General features: G+C 38.6%; 1 protein-coding gene across 1 annotated transcript in view; it reads left to right on the top strand.

The window, feature by feature from the left end:
* glceb (glucuronic acid epimerase b) overlaps window positions 1-17,128 on the top strand; it is a 60,040-nt gene that overhangs the window by 41,345 nt on the left and 1,567 nt on the right. Inside the window, 2 exon segments of the mRNA XM_081357703.1 lie at window positions 8,143-8,648; window positions 13,717-13,956. Coding sequence (XP_081213829.1) covers window positions 8,153-8,648; window positions 13,717-13,956 — 736 coding nt within the window. The 5' untranslated portion in view covers window positions 8,143-8,152.

Raw genomic sequence — 17,128 nt, 5'->3', positions numbered from 1 at the left:
AAAAGTAGTGCAATGGAATGGAAAAACACATTCTGTGAACAGCCCCTAAAAGTGACTGCAGTCTGTTTGCTAGTGCTGTTTGTGTATGGGGTCATAATGACTCTGTCAGATGGTTTGCTTCTCCTGTCTTCATTTTATGAGAAGTGTTTAATCCCTCCGTTGGCCGTAAGATCTTAAGCTTTTTGGTAATATAACGGCTCTAATCCCCTGACTGCTGATGAATTTGATGAGGGGCATTACTTTCAAAGCAATTTCTCTGCTCACCCACTGCAAGAAGAGATATGCCTTGAAATACTGGTTTATGACACAGACTAGTTTAAAGACCATTGACTAGTGCATTTGATTTGGTGAGGGTATTTGTTTTATTTTAGTATTCTGTTGTTTTTTTGTTGTTTTTTTAAGATACCAGATAATGTGCAATCATAATATACCAAAATGCTGTCATCCTGGAAATGCACTAGCCAGATGGGATTTAAACTTTGTCGGCTGAAGACGCAAGTTTGATTTGAAGATGAAAAATGTAACAAACACTTTATCTCACCTTTCCTAATTTGTAACATGCACTGAAGGCCATGATATACTTCAAGCAAAACTGAAGAACGAACGGCTGGGACATAACTTCCCAGAAAAGTTTAAGGCTGTAAAAAAAAACTTTTAGTCCAGTCATTTTATGAAAAAAGGTTCAACAAATTGCAACAGAAGCAAACTCAACTGATTTTGTATCCTCAATATGTCCTGAGTAAGGAAAAGAAAAGCCCTGAAGAATCCCATTAGGGGAAAGTTTCGAAAAAGACCCAAATATATCCTATTCATATGCCTACTCATTCTTTTTCTTGCGTGAATAGGGTAAAAATTTTAACCTTTAGACATCACCATGAAAATTACTGAGTTGATTACTTACATCAAGACAAACAAAAATTGTATTACAAGTTTTTTTAAATTGTTTGTTAACATGGATAAACGGTGCATTATCTAATTACGTATGTGCTAATTTGCATAAATACCACCACCAATCTAAACATTGGATATAGCCAGGTGAAAATGTCTTGTTGAATCTTGTTGACACATAACAGTAAAATATTTGATGTTAAGGTCTGAATGGAACCCATTTAGGCTACCCATGAACATTAACACATAGAGGCAGGAAGAAGTACTTTAAACCAGCATCTGTTGCAATTCGTGGTTGACCCCCATTTTGGCTTAAAATGACTGTTCACTATTTGTACTACCATTGGTCCATAGCAGTTAGATTCATAGCTAGTATTTGAAGTAATAGCTATAATAAGAAGTAAGTATATATCGCTGGTCCTGTATTTCGAACTTCAGTTTATCCCGAAGCGTAGAAAACGAAAAAGAATATTGCTGTGCCTACATTGGGGTTTTAGGCGAGGTTTTTAATCAGAGCAGAAATTAAAGCTGCTTGTAAAAAGGTTAGTTGTCCAGGGGAAGAAGGATGCGGGAAACAGCGAACATTTAAAGACTTTAATTATAAAAAATAAACACAAAACAAAAGTAAAAGCGGTAGCCCCTCACGGACGACTGCCACACACATAAACAAAACATAGCCTAACATAAAATAGTTTAACTCTCTCGTCCTTTCCTGTTGTCACTCCTCCTTTTATGCTTTCGAAGCTCCTCCGGTGTTGTGTGCAGATGGCACTTATCATCAATCAGGCCACCAGCCTCGCGCCACTCTCTCACGGTTCTTCCCCGCACTGCTTGCCACACTGCTGCTCTGGGTGTTTTTCTTTCGGATCAGGTCACGTTCATTTGTAAATCGGTTGACCTCATTTCTACCATTAGAACATACATTTACCCGCACTTAGACCCCTATCCTCGAAGAAATCAGGACAGAAGTGGTTGAAAGTGGACAAAAGAGACTGATTAAAACACCTGGTGTAAACAAGGATGTGTCTCCCTCGTCTATTTATGATCCGATGAACACATCTTAATACCAGGTGTAAACAGGGCCTTATAAGGTAAGACATATCCTCCAGTATTTCTGTTATAATTATGAAAAAGCTCCTTGTTGTAAATCATTTTTTAAAATGACAACTGGAAATTAAATGGAAATAATAGGGGAAAAGCCTGGTCATACAATTGATATATACTCCTCAGGATCTCATTGGCTTCATTAGCACCCACTAGCAAAAAATACCAGTGGTTTTAGGGTGCTCAGAGACACTGCAACAAAGTTTTCCTCCAGGGATGAACAGGAGTATAGTCCTTGCAGTGTTCTTTTTCACAACAATCGCCTACATTTCACAGTATTTCACATATTTTAAGTTTGAATATTAAGCTCAAGATCTTTTTTTAATTTTTGTAATTTTTTTATATGGCATACATAAGATGCGTTTCTACATTTCTGGTGTCTCAAAGGTTTAAAAAAAAAAAAAAGTAAAGAAGGGGAATAATAGTTTTTGAGCCATCTCTCTCTTGTCAGCCAGGTATCTTCATGAATTGCACACCTCAGCTCTTTCAAGCTGTCTTTAGTGTTGCTCTTAATTGCATTCATGTAGAAACCAGTGTTAATTGACTTCATGTACTAGCCAAAGTTGTTTTTATCAGGGCCTTCATGGTGCTGATGAACAGGTGTGTTGATTAGATCATGAATCACAGCCAGAAGGAGATCTTTGCAACATCTGCTCTTTGATCATCTTGCATTTCCAGCTATAAACTCTGGATTTGCACCCGTAGCAAGAGAGTAAATGGCACTGTACCTTTGTCTAATATCAGATCAAACCTGCAATGAGGTTCAGTCCTAGTGCATCTGATTGGCTGCGCTTGAGCCTTACTCTCCTGATATTACACCAATATGAAGGTGTAATTTTAAGACTTGACCCCAGATGCCGTGTGTGTGTGTGTGTGTGTGTGTGTGTACGTTTATGTGTGCGTGTCCTCTATAACTGCCGGGAGTTCTTCCATTCTCCCTTTCTAATGAGAATTAGACTAAATTACATCCAGTGCATTATTATTAGCCTGTCAACTGTGCTTATTATGGGCTGCATCTGTTACACAAGGGGGAATCCCTGTGGTGTCCCTCTGGCTGTATTTTTTTCTCTAATGAGCCTAATAATATAGCTGTTTCACACTGGAACAAAGGGGATCGGTGTGTTTTCGTTTCATTGGTTTACTTCTTTCATTTATTTTCACCCATCCTTTAGCTGCCAGGTCTGGTATCAGTAATAAGCTCCTTTTGAAGCTGCTGATTGCCCTTGATTCGTCCCCAGGCTGATCAGCAGCTCAGAGGAGTTGAAATGTCTAGAGTTTAGTTCGATCTGACACACCTGAGCTCATACACATGACTCGCTTCTCAGTGCTGGCCAGAGGGCAACACATTTCCTTGGCATTGGACTTGTACTATTTCTGCTGTTTGTTGGCAGATCAGACTATGTCCTCGACTAGGAGCATGCCAACACTTGACCCTGACCAGCCATGAAGTTTTGCAGGAAATTATTCAAGAATATTGCAGAATATTCTTATTTTACAGTAAAGTGGAAGCAAATTTTGCTACACTTTTTCACATTTCCTTAAAGACAAGATGAACATTGATCTTATTGACTTTAAACATTATTGTGTGCAATTCATCAGTGCGCATTATTCTGAAATGGTTTTATAATTTTTTCATCAAAACCTCTAAATCGACACGTGGATGGAGAAAAACTAATCAACAAAAATATTAAATCAAATCCGGATGGATAAAATCTGGCTGTTTTGTCAAAATAAATTACTCAAATGCATAAAATCTTAATTTTTTTTTAGTACTAAATGCATTAAATAAATATGTAGATTTGTGTTGTCTTAAAGGGAACAATGATGGTTTGTTTATACTGAAAAAAAAAAAACCAAAAAAAAAAAAACCTCAGCTAACATTTTTCTAGTTCTCAGTTGTAAAGGTTGAAGAAAGAAAGTCGGTCATTAAGCGCTCCCCTCTAGTTGGGTTGCCATGATCCAGAGCTAGATTCTGACTGCCAATTTAGCCAGGGATTTCTGTTATGCTAACAATTTTGTGCAGCTGTTTGCAGGCAGTTGGCAAATTGTAGTCTACAGCTCCAACAAGCCAATGAGTGACAAAAGACTTCAACATGGGCGTAACAGCCCTTCTGAGTCTTGCTCTTCTTTTCCAGAAGCCATATTGTGTATGATCGAAATCTTACCTCAGGAGACTTGAGGTAATGTCTTTCCTGTGTTTGGTTTGAGATGTACGAGCCAGCACAATGGCTCGTATTTGAGGTATTCTGTGATTAATATGTTGTGTAATAGAGCAGGAAATCCTATTCCCTGTGGCATTTCAAAATGCGGTTGGATACCATTTAACCCTTATTCCGTTTCCTTAAATAGGTCTTCAATTCGCTGTCTGTTTCTCTCACTGCCAAACCCTTGTCACAAAACCTTTCAGGTTTGAAAGAAGTTTCATAGTGGATTAAACATGCACATTAGTAAATATACCCTTTGGTTAGATTTGTCACTTTGTTTCCCATTCTAAGATTTCCTAATTCTAAAGCCAACATTTAAAGCTTTCTCTTTTATTCTCTTTAGCAGAATTGATTGTGATTACCATAACTTACTCATTATAACATGTAGCATAAATGTAAAAAAAAACATCAGTGGGGCTCCAGCTCCTCTCTGCATTGTCTGGTGTTGCATGAAGAGCCTGTGGCAGGCCGGAGTAGGGAGGACAGGCGTGTAGTCTCAGGAGCAGGTCTGTGTGGGTTGTGGTGACAAATGAGCTGAAAGCTTGGTATTCATTGCACCCAGCTCTCCTGTGCCAGCCCTGTCCCCCCTTCACTGACGGCCTTTCATGTGTCAACAATACCTCCCACTGTTCCCTGAGCTCAAGGTGCCAGCAGAGGACAGCAGCCTGGGATGGTGCGGCCTAAGGCTGGGCGGTAAGACTGTATATACCATGTGATCGTAGACATGTCAACCAGTAGAGATTTCACTGTCTTTCACACCGTGGTAGATATATTATCAGTGGGCTAGACTGCTACATATGATCAAGAAACAAAGTAATGTAGAAACAGATCAAGACAAGGAAGCCTTTGTTATTGAAGGCACACTGAGTCCGAAATTTTCGTATGCTTTTTTTCTTATTCGTGATCCTAAAAATTTGTCTCACACAGAAACCTTGCGCTCTGAGCCAGATGCATAATAATTAATCCATTGTGGAAAAAATCGCAAAACAGTGCAAAATGGAGTCTTCAAGCCTATGCTTTGCTAGCTATACTGGAGCCACATATTAAAAAGAAGACCACCAATTTCCGTGAACCAATTGATCCTGAACAGTTCTGTTTTTTGGCATTCGCTAATATAACTATTTGGGGTTTTTTTTGGAACTCAAATGTTACATCATCTAAAGATACTTTTGCACTAATTAATACCATTATATTGATTAATTATGAGATTAGTTATACTGCTGTTTTTGGATTGACCAGGACAGCTGTGTGTGTCAAGGTCCTGATCCAGGTAGCAGGAAACAACTGAAGATGTGGAGAATCGATAGCAGCCTGCATTAGATGAAAGAGCAGCACATGAATCAACATAATGAGGATTCAGAGGGGGCGTGACCAGCGTCAGGTTGTCGCTGCGACTGAGACAGCGCTAAGCGCATTCTAATGGGGACTGCTCTGCTGAGATGGATGTGCTTGTTTTGAATTCTGTTTTTGAGAGCACTGCGTTTAATAAGTCAGCTCAGCTCTGTTTTCCTCAATGGAGTCGATCGGCCACAGCTGTGGCTATGGGGACGGCACAATGTTAGACTGCATTCATCCCTGACTCCTATTACCAGCTGTAAGCTCCTCTACAAAAAGCCTTTTTCTTAAATCTAGCGTGGTATGATGCTCTCTAGGACGTGGTGTACTCTTCCTTTAAGTCCGCAATGCCACTTGTTCAGAGAAGGGATTACAACCATGTTCCTCCTGTTTTTAGTTTGATCTCTGGATTATACAGAGCTCAGCCATATCTCCTGCATATTAGTGGATTTGAATGCAAATTATCCTTGTACACAGATGCACCCTGCACTGCGTTGGGCCGCCTGATCCAGATGCTCCATCAGGCAAGCTTGATCAGGTGCTTTGCGGTAGGGTTCAGACAGCACTTTCTGAATATGTCCCTGAATCTCAGAGTAACGGCATGTGAACTCTGCCTGTGAAAGCCAAAAAGATCAAATTATTTATAGCCTCAGCAAACAAGATGAGCTGCTTATCTTTCATGATGCAGTCAGACGCTGCTCTGCTCTGCATGCTCTGAACAGAGGGTGCGGAGTCAACGTGGGGAAGACGAAGTAAAGGGGAAAGAGATTAGAAAGAGATGGAGCGCAGGTCTGTGAAACAAGTGCAGACTCTGCAAAGAGGATTAAACGGGAAGATTGGAAGAAAGAATGATTCAGTTGCTCTGATCTTCCTTAGCAGTGAATATTTCAGAACTATATGAAATCAGGTTTCCACGTAATACATATGAAGGCCAGGATGAAGGCGTGTATGTACGGCTAGCATTCATCACGTCTGGGTCCTTTTTGCTCGGTTCGTTAAATATGGAGTGTGTAGCAATATTTGGCACTTCGTTTGGGTTGATGGATTGATGCGTTTTCGTTCTCTGTTGACCTTAGTCTTGCTGTAGTTTGACAGTGGTGTGGACTGCTAATGATGGCATTGGCATGTTGTCCATGCTAAACCCAGCACAGTAATTAGCTGTAGTGAGAGGCTGTGCTGTTCGGTGTATTGATTTTTATTCTTTGCGAAGAAGATAACATGCCAAAGAGGGAAGAGATGATATGAGTTAGAGGCTGCTGATTTGCCTTATGAGCTACATTTACGAAGTAATGTGATTCTCTCCCTAGTACAGAAACCGCAGAAGCACAATATGGTTTGTGAAAGAGGAAAGATGTGTAGAGAATATTGAATTCTTTCTTTCCTGTTACACTTGTCACTATTGCAAGAACAGTAGTCACAATAAACTACCTTTTGGCTTTGCATCCTTATATTTTTATGCAGAATTTGGGATATTACATACAAAATGATGCATGTAAAAACCAAAATGTGAACAGTATCTAAAAAGAAAAAAAAAAACTTCGATGCTTTCTTGAAATGTATACCTTTTTTTAATTTTGTAAGAAGACCACATAAACTAAAGTGCAAAATTGCATTTTTTAAAAGGCATGTGACTTTTGCTCAATAGGTTATATGAATGATTAATTTATTCTTAAATGAAAATATTATCAGACCATTATCATTATATATCATCTCATAAGCTTTATTCAGATTATTTTTGTGATATTACGATTTTCTTGAATGGAAACATTGTTGACTGACTGGGATGCAGAGTTGTTATTGTTAACCAAACTTAAAATTATTTTTGTTCATTTAAATGAAAGCTAAAATAAAATACAAATATTACGTTAACTTTATAAATAGCGTTAAATATAATGTTAACTTACAATACTTACATTTTGCCTAGGTAACTAACTGAAATTAAATTGTTTTTTAAAAATTTACAAAAAAACTAAAACTGAAATAAAAAATAAAGCTAAATAGAAAACAAAACAAAACTAATCAAAAACAGAATTAATAATACCTAAACTAAAATTAAAACAGAATAAAAAATAAAAGCTAATGCAAAATATTGATAAATATTATAATAGTATATAAATAGTTCTTAAAATAACACTGCTGCTAACATTTTCAACAGAAGAGAATTTGCCTCTGACACACAATAAATCCAGAAACAGTCTCCATTGTGAATGTTTTTTTTTTTGACGAAGGCTACACATTATACCCATAACGATAAACAAACATAGAACAAAAAATAAATGCTTTTCCCCTGCTGCTATGAATTCTAAAAGCAATATGCAAAACCGTGTACACAGTCATCCAGACACATATTGAATTTCTCTAATGCTGCATTTGATTATTCATGCAAAGGGAAAAATATTGATTGGACCTTTTAAACTCTGATTAATTCCATGTAGGTATGCATAACATTTCCTCTGACTGGATTACTGATTACTCGATAGCTTAAATTTAAAATGTCACTGTGTATTGGGGGGACTGTAAGTATATTATTGAATGTTTGCCTGTCATTGCAGTTCATGCAATGGGTGTTTCATAGAATGCGTGTTAATGTACGTTTGTGTTTACATTGTAGGTAAGCAGTGATGATGCGTTGTCTGGCAGCCCGTGTTCACTACAAGACCCTGATAGTGATCTGCGCTCTCCTCTCTCTGCTCACGGTTGTTCTGTGGAACAAGTGTACAAGTGAGAAAGCGCTGCGCTTCCTGCCCCGGCATCCCCAGCCCCCTCCCAGCCCGAAAATAGACGGCCATCCGCAGCAAGCCCAGCCCCCCGAACCGCCACCTGTGGTCGGCGGAGTACGCTACGAAGAGATTGACTGCCTGATCAACGACGATGTCACCATTAAGGGCCGTCGAGAGGGAAGTGAGGTATACCTGCCCTTCAGCTGGATGGAGAAGTACTTTGAGGTATACGGGAAGGTGGTGCAGTACGACGGCTACGATCGATTCGAATTTTCACACAGTTACTCCAAAGTATACGCCCAGAGAGAGCAGTACCACCCCAACGGAGTCTTCATGTCCTTTGAGGGGTATAATGTGGAGGTCCGTGACAGAGTCAAGTGCATTAGTGGAGTTGAAGGTGAGTTTTGTTTTAATAGTGATACCTTTTCACATTTGATCGGTCTTATCTGATAATGGTTTCTTAGAATTGCTATGCTGTGGTGTCTGTTAACATTTGTCAAATGTGGCCCTATGCATGAACTAGGCACTGTTTACAACTGTATTTAAAGGGATAGTTCACCCAAAAATGAAAATTCTGTCAGTAATTACTCACCCTCATGTTGTTCCAACCCCGTAAGACCTTCGTTCATCTTCAGAACACAAATTAAGATATTTTTGATTAAATCTGAGCCCTGTCTCACTCCTCCATAGACTTCTAAGGGACTGAAACTTGCTGGCCCAGAAAGGTTATTAAAGAGATCGTTAATATAGTCCAAGTGACCATAGTGGCTTAATCTTAAGTTTATCAAGCGACGAGAATACTTTTTGTGCGCTAAAACAAACAAAAATAACGACTTTATTCCACTATTCATTTCCTTCTCTCTGGGCCTCGAGTGAGTTAACATAGTGTTTTTGCGCAAAAAAAATCTTAATTTGTGTTCCGAAGATGAACGAAGGTCTTACGGGGTTGGAACAACATGAGGGTGAGTAATTACTGACAGAATTTTCATTTTTGGGTGAACTAACCCTTTAATAGTGATTCAATTTTTGACTGAAACAGCAGAAACATAAATATTCGGTTTCGGATGAAAGTTTTGGAGCACCAAAATCAGATAATTGATTGTTAAATTAGCACTTGTTGACTGTTTTATTGTCTATTTCATGCCCACAACTTGTCAACAGTGTGAACACACTTCACTAAAAATGGAGTTGTAATTTAAAAGTACAATTTGTAAAATTTGTTTGGATGAAATATCAGGACTCAGGTCGTTCCTGAAGAACTTCACTATGACTGGTTTAATTTATCACGTTAGAAAACAATATCCCCGAACAGCTTACTGGGTTCAATTACCCAAATGTAATTACCGAAAATTTATTTTTTGATAATTTTGGTGCATTATTAGTATTTAAGAATGCTCCCATGTGATGTCACCTGAGATGGAAGTTAAAGGAGTAGTTCACTTTCAAATAAAAATTTTCTGATAATTTACTCACCCCCATGTCATCCAAGATGTCTTTCTTCAGTCGAAAAGAAATTAAGGTTTTTGAGGAAAACATTCCAGGATGTTCCAGCATATTTCTCCATATAATGGATTTCAATGGCATCCAACGGTTTAAAGGTTCTAATGTCAGTCTCAATGCAGCTTCAAAGGCTTGACACACTTATCGTTTTGCTAGATAAGACCCTTATTTATTAACCTTTACTGAGGTTACCATCGGTTGTTTGGGCTGTAGGTGATGATACACGGGGCAACTTTTTGGCCAATGTTGCCGTCAATGGGCAACCAGGTGAGACACAGGGCCAACGACCGATCTAAAGTATCCAGATAGAAATTTGTTGCCCATTCTCAATGGGAAAGTGCCTGAGCAACCTTGCCCAGCAACATTGCTCAAAAAAGTTGCCCTGTGTATCATCACCTTATACATTCGGTCACCAGTATGTATTCAGCTACCAATAAAAGTATAGTACTCTCAGCATACCCGTTTTACCATGTTTAAATCTGTTCTGCTGGTTTTACCCTTCACAATTAGAGCAGAAAATGTGAGAAAAGTCAGCATATTCTGCCTGGGCCTACTCATAACTGGCTCTCCTAATGTGTCTTAGTAAAATCACAGTTACTTTCTCCCTCATCATCAAGATTCACCTAAATGCATGTCACATTAAAGCAGCACTTAATTGTGGCACACTGGGAGAAGAGAGAGGCAAAGCGACCTGCCTCAGTTCTAACACAACTTGTTAGTGGCCATTAATAGTCATTTAGTGCAGTCCAAGAGGAGTTTCCTGGAAGCCAGGCTTGAATGATCTACGTCTGGTTCTTAGTGAGTAATGCACCCTCAATGGACTTTACATTAAGCAAATGAAAGTGGGATTGATTCAGCCAAGAACTGAATCACAAGAGCTGATTTGATGACCTTAGACGTAATGGAGAATAATTTTGCACTCAGACTTCCATGTGTCTTCTTGTGAATCTCAATGAGAAAAAGCAAAATCAAATTAAAGCAGAATAATTTTTCTTTTTTGTTAAAGAACCTAAATGACAAGTATTTCAAAATGAACTGAGAGATGACACTCCTTGACAAGAAAAAGCTGATTATGGTGGCCTGGGTTTTGTCCTTCAGAGGCATTTTACGCCTCTTCAGAGACTGTGTCAGTGATCCATCACTGTTTCTCTGCCCTGACAGATTACTTTCAACCATTTCCTGCTGGCTCACTCTTCTCTCCATCTCTCTATCTCTTCGTAAGGACCGTCCTTCAGTAGACAGGGTTAAGTGCCCTGTTCAAGGCATCACAGTGATAGAGCTAATCTCAGTCTCACTACATTTCTTGGATCAACTGGAATTGAACCTGCAGGCTTTGTGTTAAGAGCTCAGATGTCTGATATGATGGTGGTGGTAGCCTGATGGTCAAAGCTATTAACACAAAGTTTGTAATGCTTTCTGAAGAGAATAGAGATTCATTCGGTGCCTTTCACTCTTCTGTGTTCCTTTATAATGAGACTGGCTAATGAAGTAATCACTTCTTAAGGAAGTATTGAAAATGAGGTCGGTCTGATCAATACTGGAGTATAAAGAATGCCTTCCAAACCACAACATTACTATTCACTAAAGACGGTGAAGTCTCTTGCAGTGCTTCACAGGATGGCAAACAAAGTGGAAGAATTTTCTAAGAAATGAAAATGAATCAAATACAAAGCAGACTGAGTCTGTGTGTTTGCATATGTGAGTGTACATCGGTGTAACCAATGACAACCTTGTGAGCAAACCATTGCACACTTGCTTTAAAAAAACCTGAAAGCATTCTACAGTACTTATGCTGAAATGCAGCACATCCAGGCATGCTGCTCTGTAAAGCTTTCAAAGTTATTGATCAGCATTCAAGATTAAACCACTTTCAACTTTCTGGTGAAAGCTTTTAAAACATGTTGACCTTGTTCCATGTGCGCATTCTAAGAACCCCCTTTTTTGTAGCACCGCAAAGAAGCACATTCATACCATATTCCTGTGTGTCAGGTGGAAAAATTGTGTTGTCTATAAGTAGAGATGAAATCTTGAAAATGTCTGTGTCAGTTCAAAAACGATGGAGTTTGTACCAGTCCCCTTATGTTTTCTTTCTAGGTTCCTCTCCTCCATAACCAAGAGCCTGTCCATTACTCAGAGGCTGTTTACATGGAACCGCTCTCTGTTCTGCACACTACAAAGAAGCTCTGTAGCAGTAATGACTGTGTTGGAATGAAGGTGCCTGTAGGGAATCATCTGAGGTTTAAAGCATTGCCTCTGAATCTCCTCTGGTATCCATGGAAAATTAAAGCTAGAGCAGCCTCAAAGTGCAAAATAACATGTAAGCTCAGGCTTGAGTCCAGTGTATAAGGAATGTTATGGTGCCGGTGTGAAGGTCGTGCGACCTGCTCTGTCTGTCATTTTTTGATCTCACTAAGGTAGTGTTCTGTTAGCATGTATTTTGAAGTGTCCGGCACCAAATTATTACAGCAACAGAAAGAGGTATTAATCTCCTCATCAGATTTAATCCACTGTAGTATGAAATATGTTTATTTTTTAAAGGTGTTGCAAATGCACAAAACAAAGATTAATTAGAGGTTCTGTTCCCCTCGTTCTCATCCCGGGCATCAGAGACACAAAAACAGTATGTTGAGCTCCGAGGTAATAACCCACATGAGCCTGCGGCAGTGTGTTAGAGCAGAGCCTATTATCAGAGACAGCAGACAGACTCATCAGTCTCTACTGAAGGAGAGAGAGAGAATAAAAAGGAATGAAAAGGAGATGAGTACGGATGGTGACAGTGAAAGAGAGATCCTTTTTCCTCCTCCTTCAGTTTGAGGGATGGCATCTCCTCTAGCAGTGGATCAGAGTGCTCTGAATAGTATCTAGGCCAGAGAGCGCCTCCACAGTGCCCATATGCCTCCTGATACAGGTCCCACTTAGAGCCAGTGTGTGTGCGTCCTGGAAAGCGGGAGGCAGTCTCATTGGTGTGTTTGTCATCTATATTGCCTTGTTTTGTCTGTGTTTAACCCTGCATGTGTTTTTTTATGTGTATGTTTGTGAATAGACGCTTTAAGGCCAGCAATAAACCAGCAGCGTGGTCGCAGTGTTTTGCCTATGGCTTGATTATTGTCATGCCAGGCTGTAGAATAGATGAGCTGTGGTTAAATGGAAAAAAAGGAGAGAGAGAGAGAGTTAATGAAAGCCTGCTGACCTATAACTCTGACAGCACAACTTCATGCTTGAGATCAAGGTAACTGGTACTAACTGAAGACTGTTTGCTTCAGTGGCTTTGTCCTCCCAGTGTTCACCGCTCGTTTGTACATCTCTGGCTAATTGAAGGTTTATGTTTTCACTTGTCAGTACTTGCCAGTAAAATTGTTTAGAAGTCATGAAACCAGAAACAACATTATTTATAATGAATGAAGATGGCATCAGTGCAGAAACCACTGCTTCACATTATCAGACTCGAGTTAAAAACAAAAGACCAAACAGTAAAGCTATTATTATAAAACGGTTAACATCTTAAGACGCATATTAAGCCTAAAATGATCAAGCTAAACAGTTGGTATATGTACACTTGTGAATGTTGAATTTTGTGTTAATAAGGCAAGTTGCTAATGTTGCTTGGCAACCGAAAAGGAAGTCTAAAGGCTAATAACCTATATTACTCAGAGAAATAATTATTTATTGTTGTTTTTTGTTGGATTCCAATGCTGTATTTGGGTCTATATTGCGGTTGTTGCTTTCCAAAAGGTTTTTTAAGGGGGCTTTTAGGCACTTTGCTTTATTATGTGCATCACATTAGACTTCTGAGATAAGTTTGTTGGCAATATCACTGTGAGTAACACTGTGATTACTAGCAGCAGATGTTTACAACTGTAACCCCTGTAAAAAGGTTTTGAATGGTGGTGTATATAAATTTGCTACTTTTCTCTTTTCTCTAACACCCAGTCTCTCATATCTCTACTTCTGTTTCTTCCCTATAGGAGTACCTTTATCCACCCAATGGGGCCCTCAAGGGTATTTCTATGCTATCCAGATAGCTCAGTATGGCCTGAGTCATTACAGTAAAAACCTGACTGAGCGGCCGCCCCACATGGAGGTGTATGATACAGTGGAGGAGAGAGACAGCAGGTCTAGCACATGGACAGTCCCTAAGGGCTGCTCTCTCATCAGAGTCTACGACAAGACCAGAGCCACATCAGTACGACAGTTCAGCGCTCCCGGTAAAGAAACAGATATTGAACTACATGTTTGCAATTTATTTCATTGATCTAGTATTCTTACACTGCATTCTGTTTTTTATTTCTGTAGGATTCTCTGTCCTCCAGCTTCACACTTAGTATGTTTACAATTCAATTTCAGTATCTTTTTAAAATGCCATGCAAATACTTTAGTCTGATAAAATCAAACCAGTACAGTTTTTTGCATCCCTATCTATTTCCTTATCTCTTCTGTATTCTTCTATCAGCATCTTTGCATGGCCTCTTACAGTCCTGCTCCACTGGGTATTCACATAAACACCCTCAAAATGTCAAAACACACTCAACTAATGGTGCCTCATGCACTGCTATTCGAACTTTTAGAACTTTTTTATATATATATATATATATATATATATATATATATATATATATATATATATATATATATATATATATATAAAATAATATTATTAGAGCTGAGTATTGACACAAATTTCACAATTCGATTCAATATTGATTATTTTGGATATCAGGTACAATACATGGCAAATTTTGGCAAATCCAGGAAAACAAACCTCTTAACTAATGCTGTAAACTGGGAGTCCGTTGTTGGCAGCCTAGTAGGCTTCTTTAGCCTACTATATTGAAGGTAAAAATTAATTGATTTGTATACAAACACTTAAATTACACTTATTTATTTTTATAATAATAAAGTGAAATGTAAACATTTAAATGGTGGCTGTCATAAAAACTTGCCAGATTTATTCAAACATGCATTAAATATTGAAGAACATTAAACATTATAATGAATATGTAATATGGTGCATATATTTAGCAAAATGCTCCCCTCTAGAGTTAATTTTTCTAGCTGACTAACGGGTTTATGGTGACTAGATATGGTTTTTGTGATGTGACCTTACATGACATTTTTTACATGCTATTTTACTGACGTCTTTCCACGATTGAAACACTGATTGAGCGATTCTGTGTGACATAATATGGATTTCGATAAGTTGTACTCTATCTTTTAACACACTTTCAGATGTTCATTCATGTTTATTTCGCGCTGTAACTGGTATTATTAAGGCAGAAGAGAAGATCATGTGCTCTGCTGCTTCTCTTGAGCTGAGCCAGAGCGATCTCACACCAGAGCGCCAAAACGGTGTTTATGTTTTTGTATTTCGTAAGAAAATGGATGTAATTTGGAGACTTTGTTTCATATCAATAGTAACAAAGCACAGCAAAGATTATTGCGATTTATTGGATGGGATGCGCGCTACAATGTTCCATTCATTCATCAACTGAAAACAGGATGACTAGCCTAATCAATTCTTGGGATTTAAGAATCGTTATCTGTTCGTAAAATGAGTATCGATTAAAATCGAGAAATAGATATTTTTTACCCAGCCCTTAAAATAATAAATAATACATTTATTTTTAATTTTTTTACTTTTATTCAGAAAGGAGGCATTCAGTTGATCAAAAGTGACAGTCAATGCATTTATGTTATGCAACAATTTATTTTTCAAATAAATGCTGTTTTGAATTTTCTATTCATCAAAGAAAAAAATAATCACAAAACAGTTTTTAACATTGATGATAAGAGATGTTTCTTGAGAACCAAATTGAATGTTAGAATGGATCATTAGAATTTCTCAAGGATCATGCTGAAAATTCAGCTTTGCCATCACAGGATTTATATGAATAAATATATTCAACCGCGACGGTCATCTTTTACAACTAACAAAGAGGCTATTTAATGACGAAAATGCTTGTTTGTCTGTAAAAAATAGAATCGTATGCTGAAAATAAAAAAACCTTCTTTCATCAGAAAACGTATCTCTTTCAAGATTTGTTTGCCAAATTTCACACACAGGATTATAGGGTATCGCAGGTAGTGAAGGAGACATCTATGCTGCTTTCAGAAATCGACCAGATGGAGGCATCACAGTAGACAGTACATTCTGTTCCTCCCTCAGGATACTGCATGATAAGGCAGCATTTCTGAGGTCTTGGACACGCCGTGCTGCTTTTTAGCATTGAGCTAATCAATAGCCATTAGAATTAGCAGGGCTGTCGTGCTGGCAGGCAGTAATTGGTGTCATCACCCAGAGCATTGATTAGAGTGGAGCCAACTAGGACACACTGGGTCCAGGGCTCCAGCAGGGCGCTGCCTCCCTCCCGCTCTCTCCGTCCTCCACATCACTGCTATTGATGCGAGGGTAATCAAAGCAGGACAGTACAAATCCACTTAGTCTCTGCATTGCCTTAAGTAATGGATTTATGAGTGCATTAAATAGTGATAGGGGCTGTTTGAGCCAAAATGCCCTCTACTGCCTTTTTTCTCTTCCTTTGATTGGCTTTTGTCCTTTATCCCTCTCCTGTCCCATTATCTGTCTTGCTTTTATGTTGTTGATATTACTCTGTCTTGGGTGTTTACTCTTGCTTAAGTCTTCAACCTTATTCTTTTTCTCTTGCTCTTTCATGCCTCCTCTCAGTTGAGGGTATGAATAGGTTTCCTTTTTTGTTCTGCATAACCTTGTCAGAAGGCAACACAGACAGAGGCAGCAAGAGGGATTTGACACTAACAATGAGAGATGACTTTAGGATGAAGTGTTGAATGTGCATTTCTGTAAAAAGAGAGAGAAAGTACTTTGATTGAGAGTTGGGTAACTGATCTGCTCGCTTTGCAGTGAGTTGCACTGCAGTGTGTACCAAACAGTCTCCTGGAGGAGAAATGAGTTTTAGCACTGTCCAATGTCAGATAGATTGTTGTAAAGTTATTTCACGGTTATTTCACTTTCTGCCTCTCTGACACCAATGTGTCTGTTTAATTAACCCCAAGAGAAAGTGACAAATGAAGCCTTGTGGTTTCAAGACAACCTGTACCATCACTATTTCCAAGTACTATCTCTTAGTGTGTGTGAATCTGTACAAACAAGTGTGTATATGCATATGATACTGTAAAGAAACGGGAGAATGTTTTTGTAGGCGTTATACCGATAATAATACTGTGATGCAAAAATTTAAAAAATGATGTGATTTCAACATTGCACAAATTTTGTTACCAGACAACAGTTTGGTAGTTTGCATTGTGTGAAGTGCAGCACATGGTGATAATGTGATTGAATTTTTGTGCACAGACAAAACTAAAATTGGCGAACCAAATGGCAGCAGTCTGCAAACAATACCA

Source organism: Scardinius erythrophthalmus (genome assembly GCF_964197995.2).
Source record: "Scardinius erythrophthalmus genome assembly, chromosome: 2".
In the NCBI taxonomy this organism is placed as follows: Eukaryota; Metazoa; Chordata; class Actinopteri; order Cypriniformes; family Leuciscidae; genus Scardinius; species Scardinius erythrophthalmus.
The sequence above is the reverse complement of the archived record's forward strand: the minus strand, read 5'-3'. Positions and strand labels throughout refer to the sequence as shown.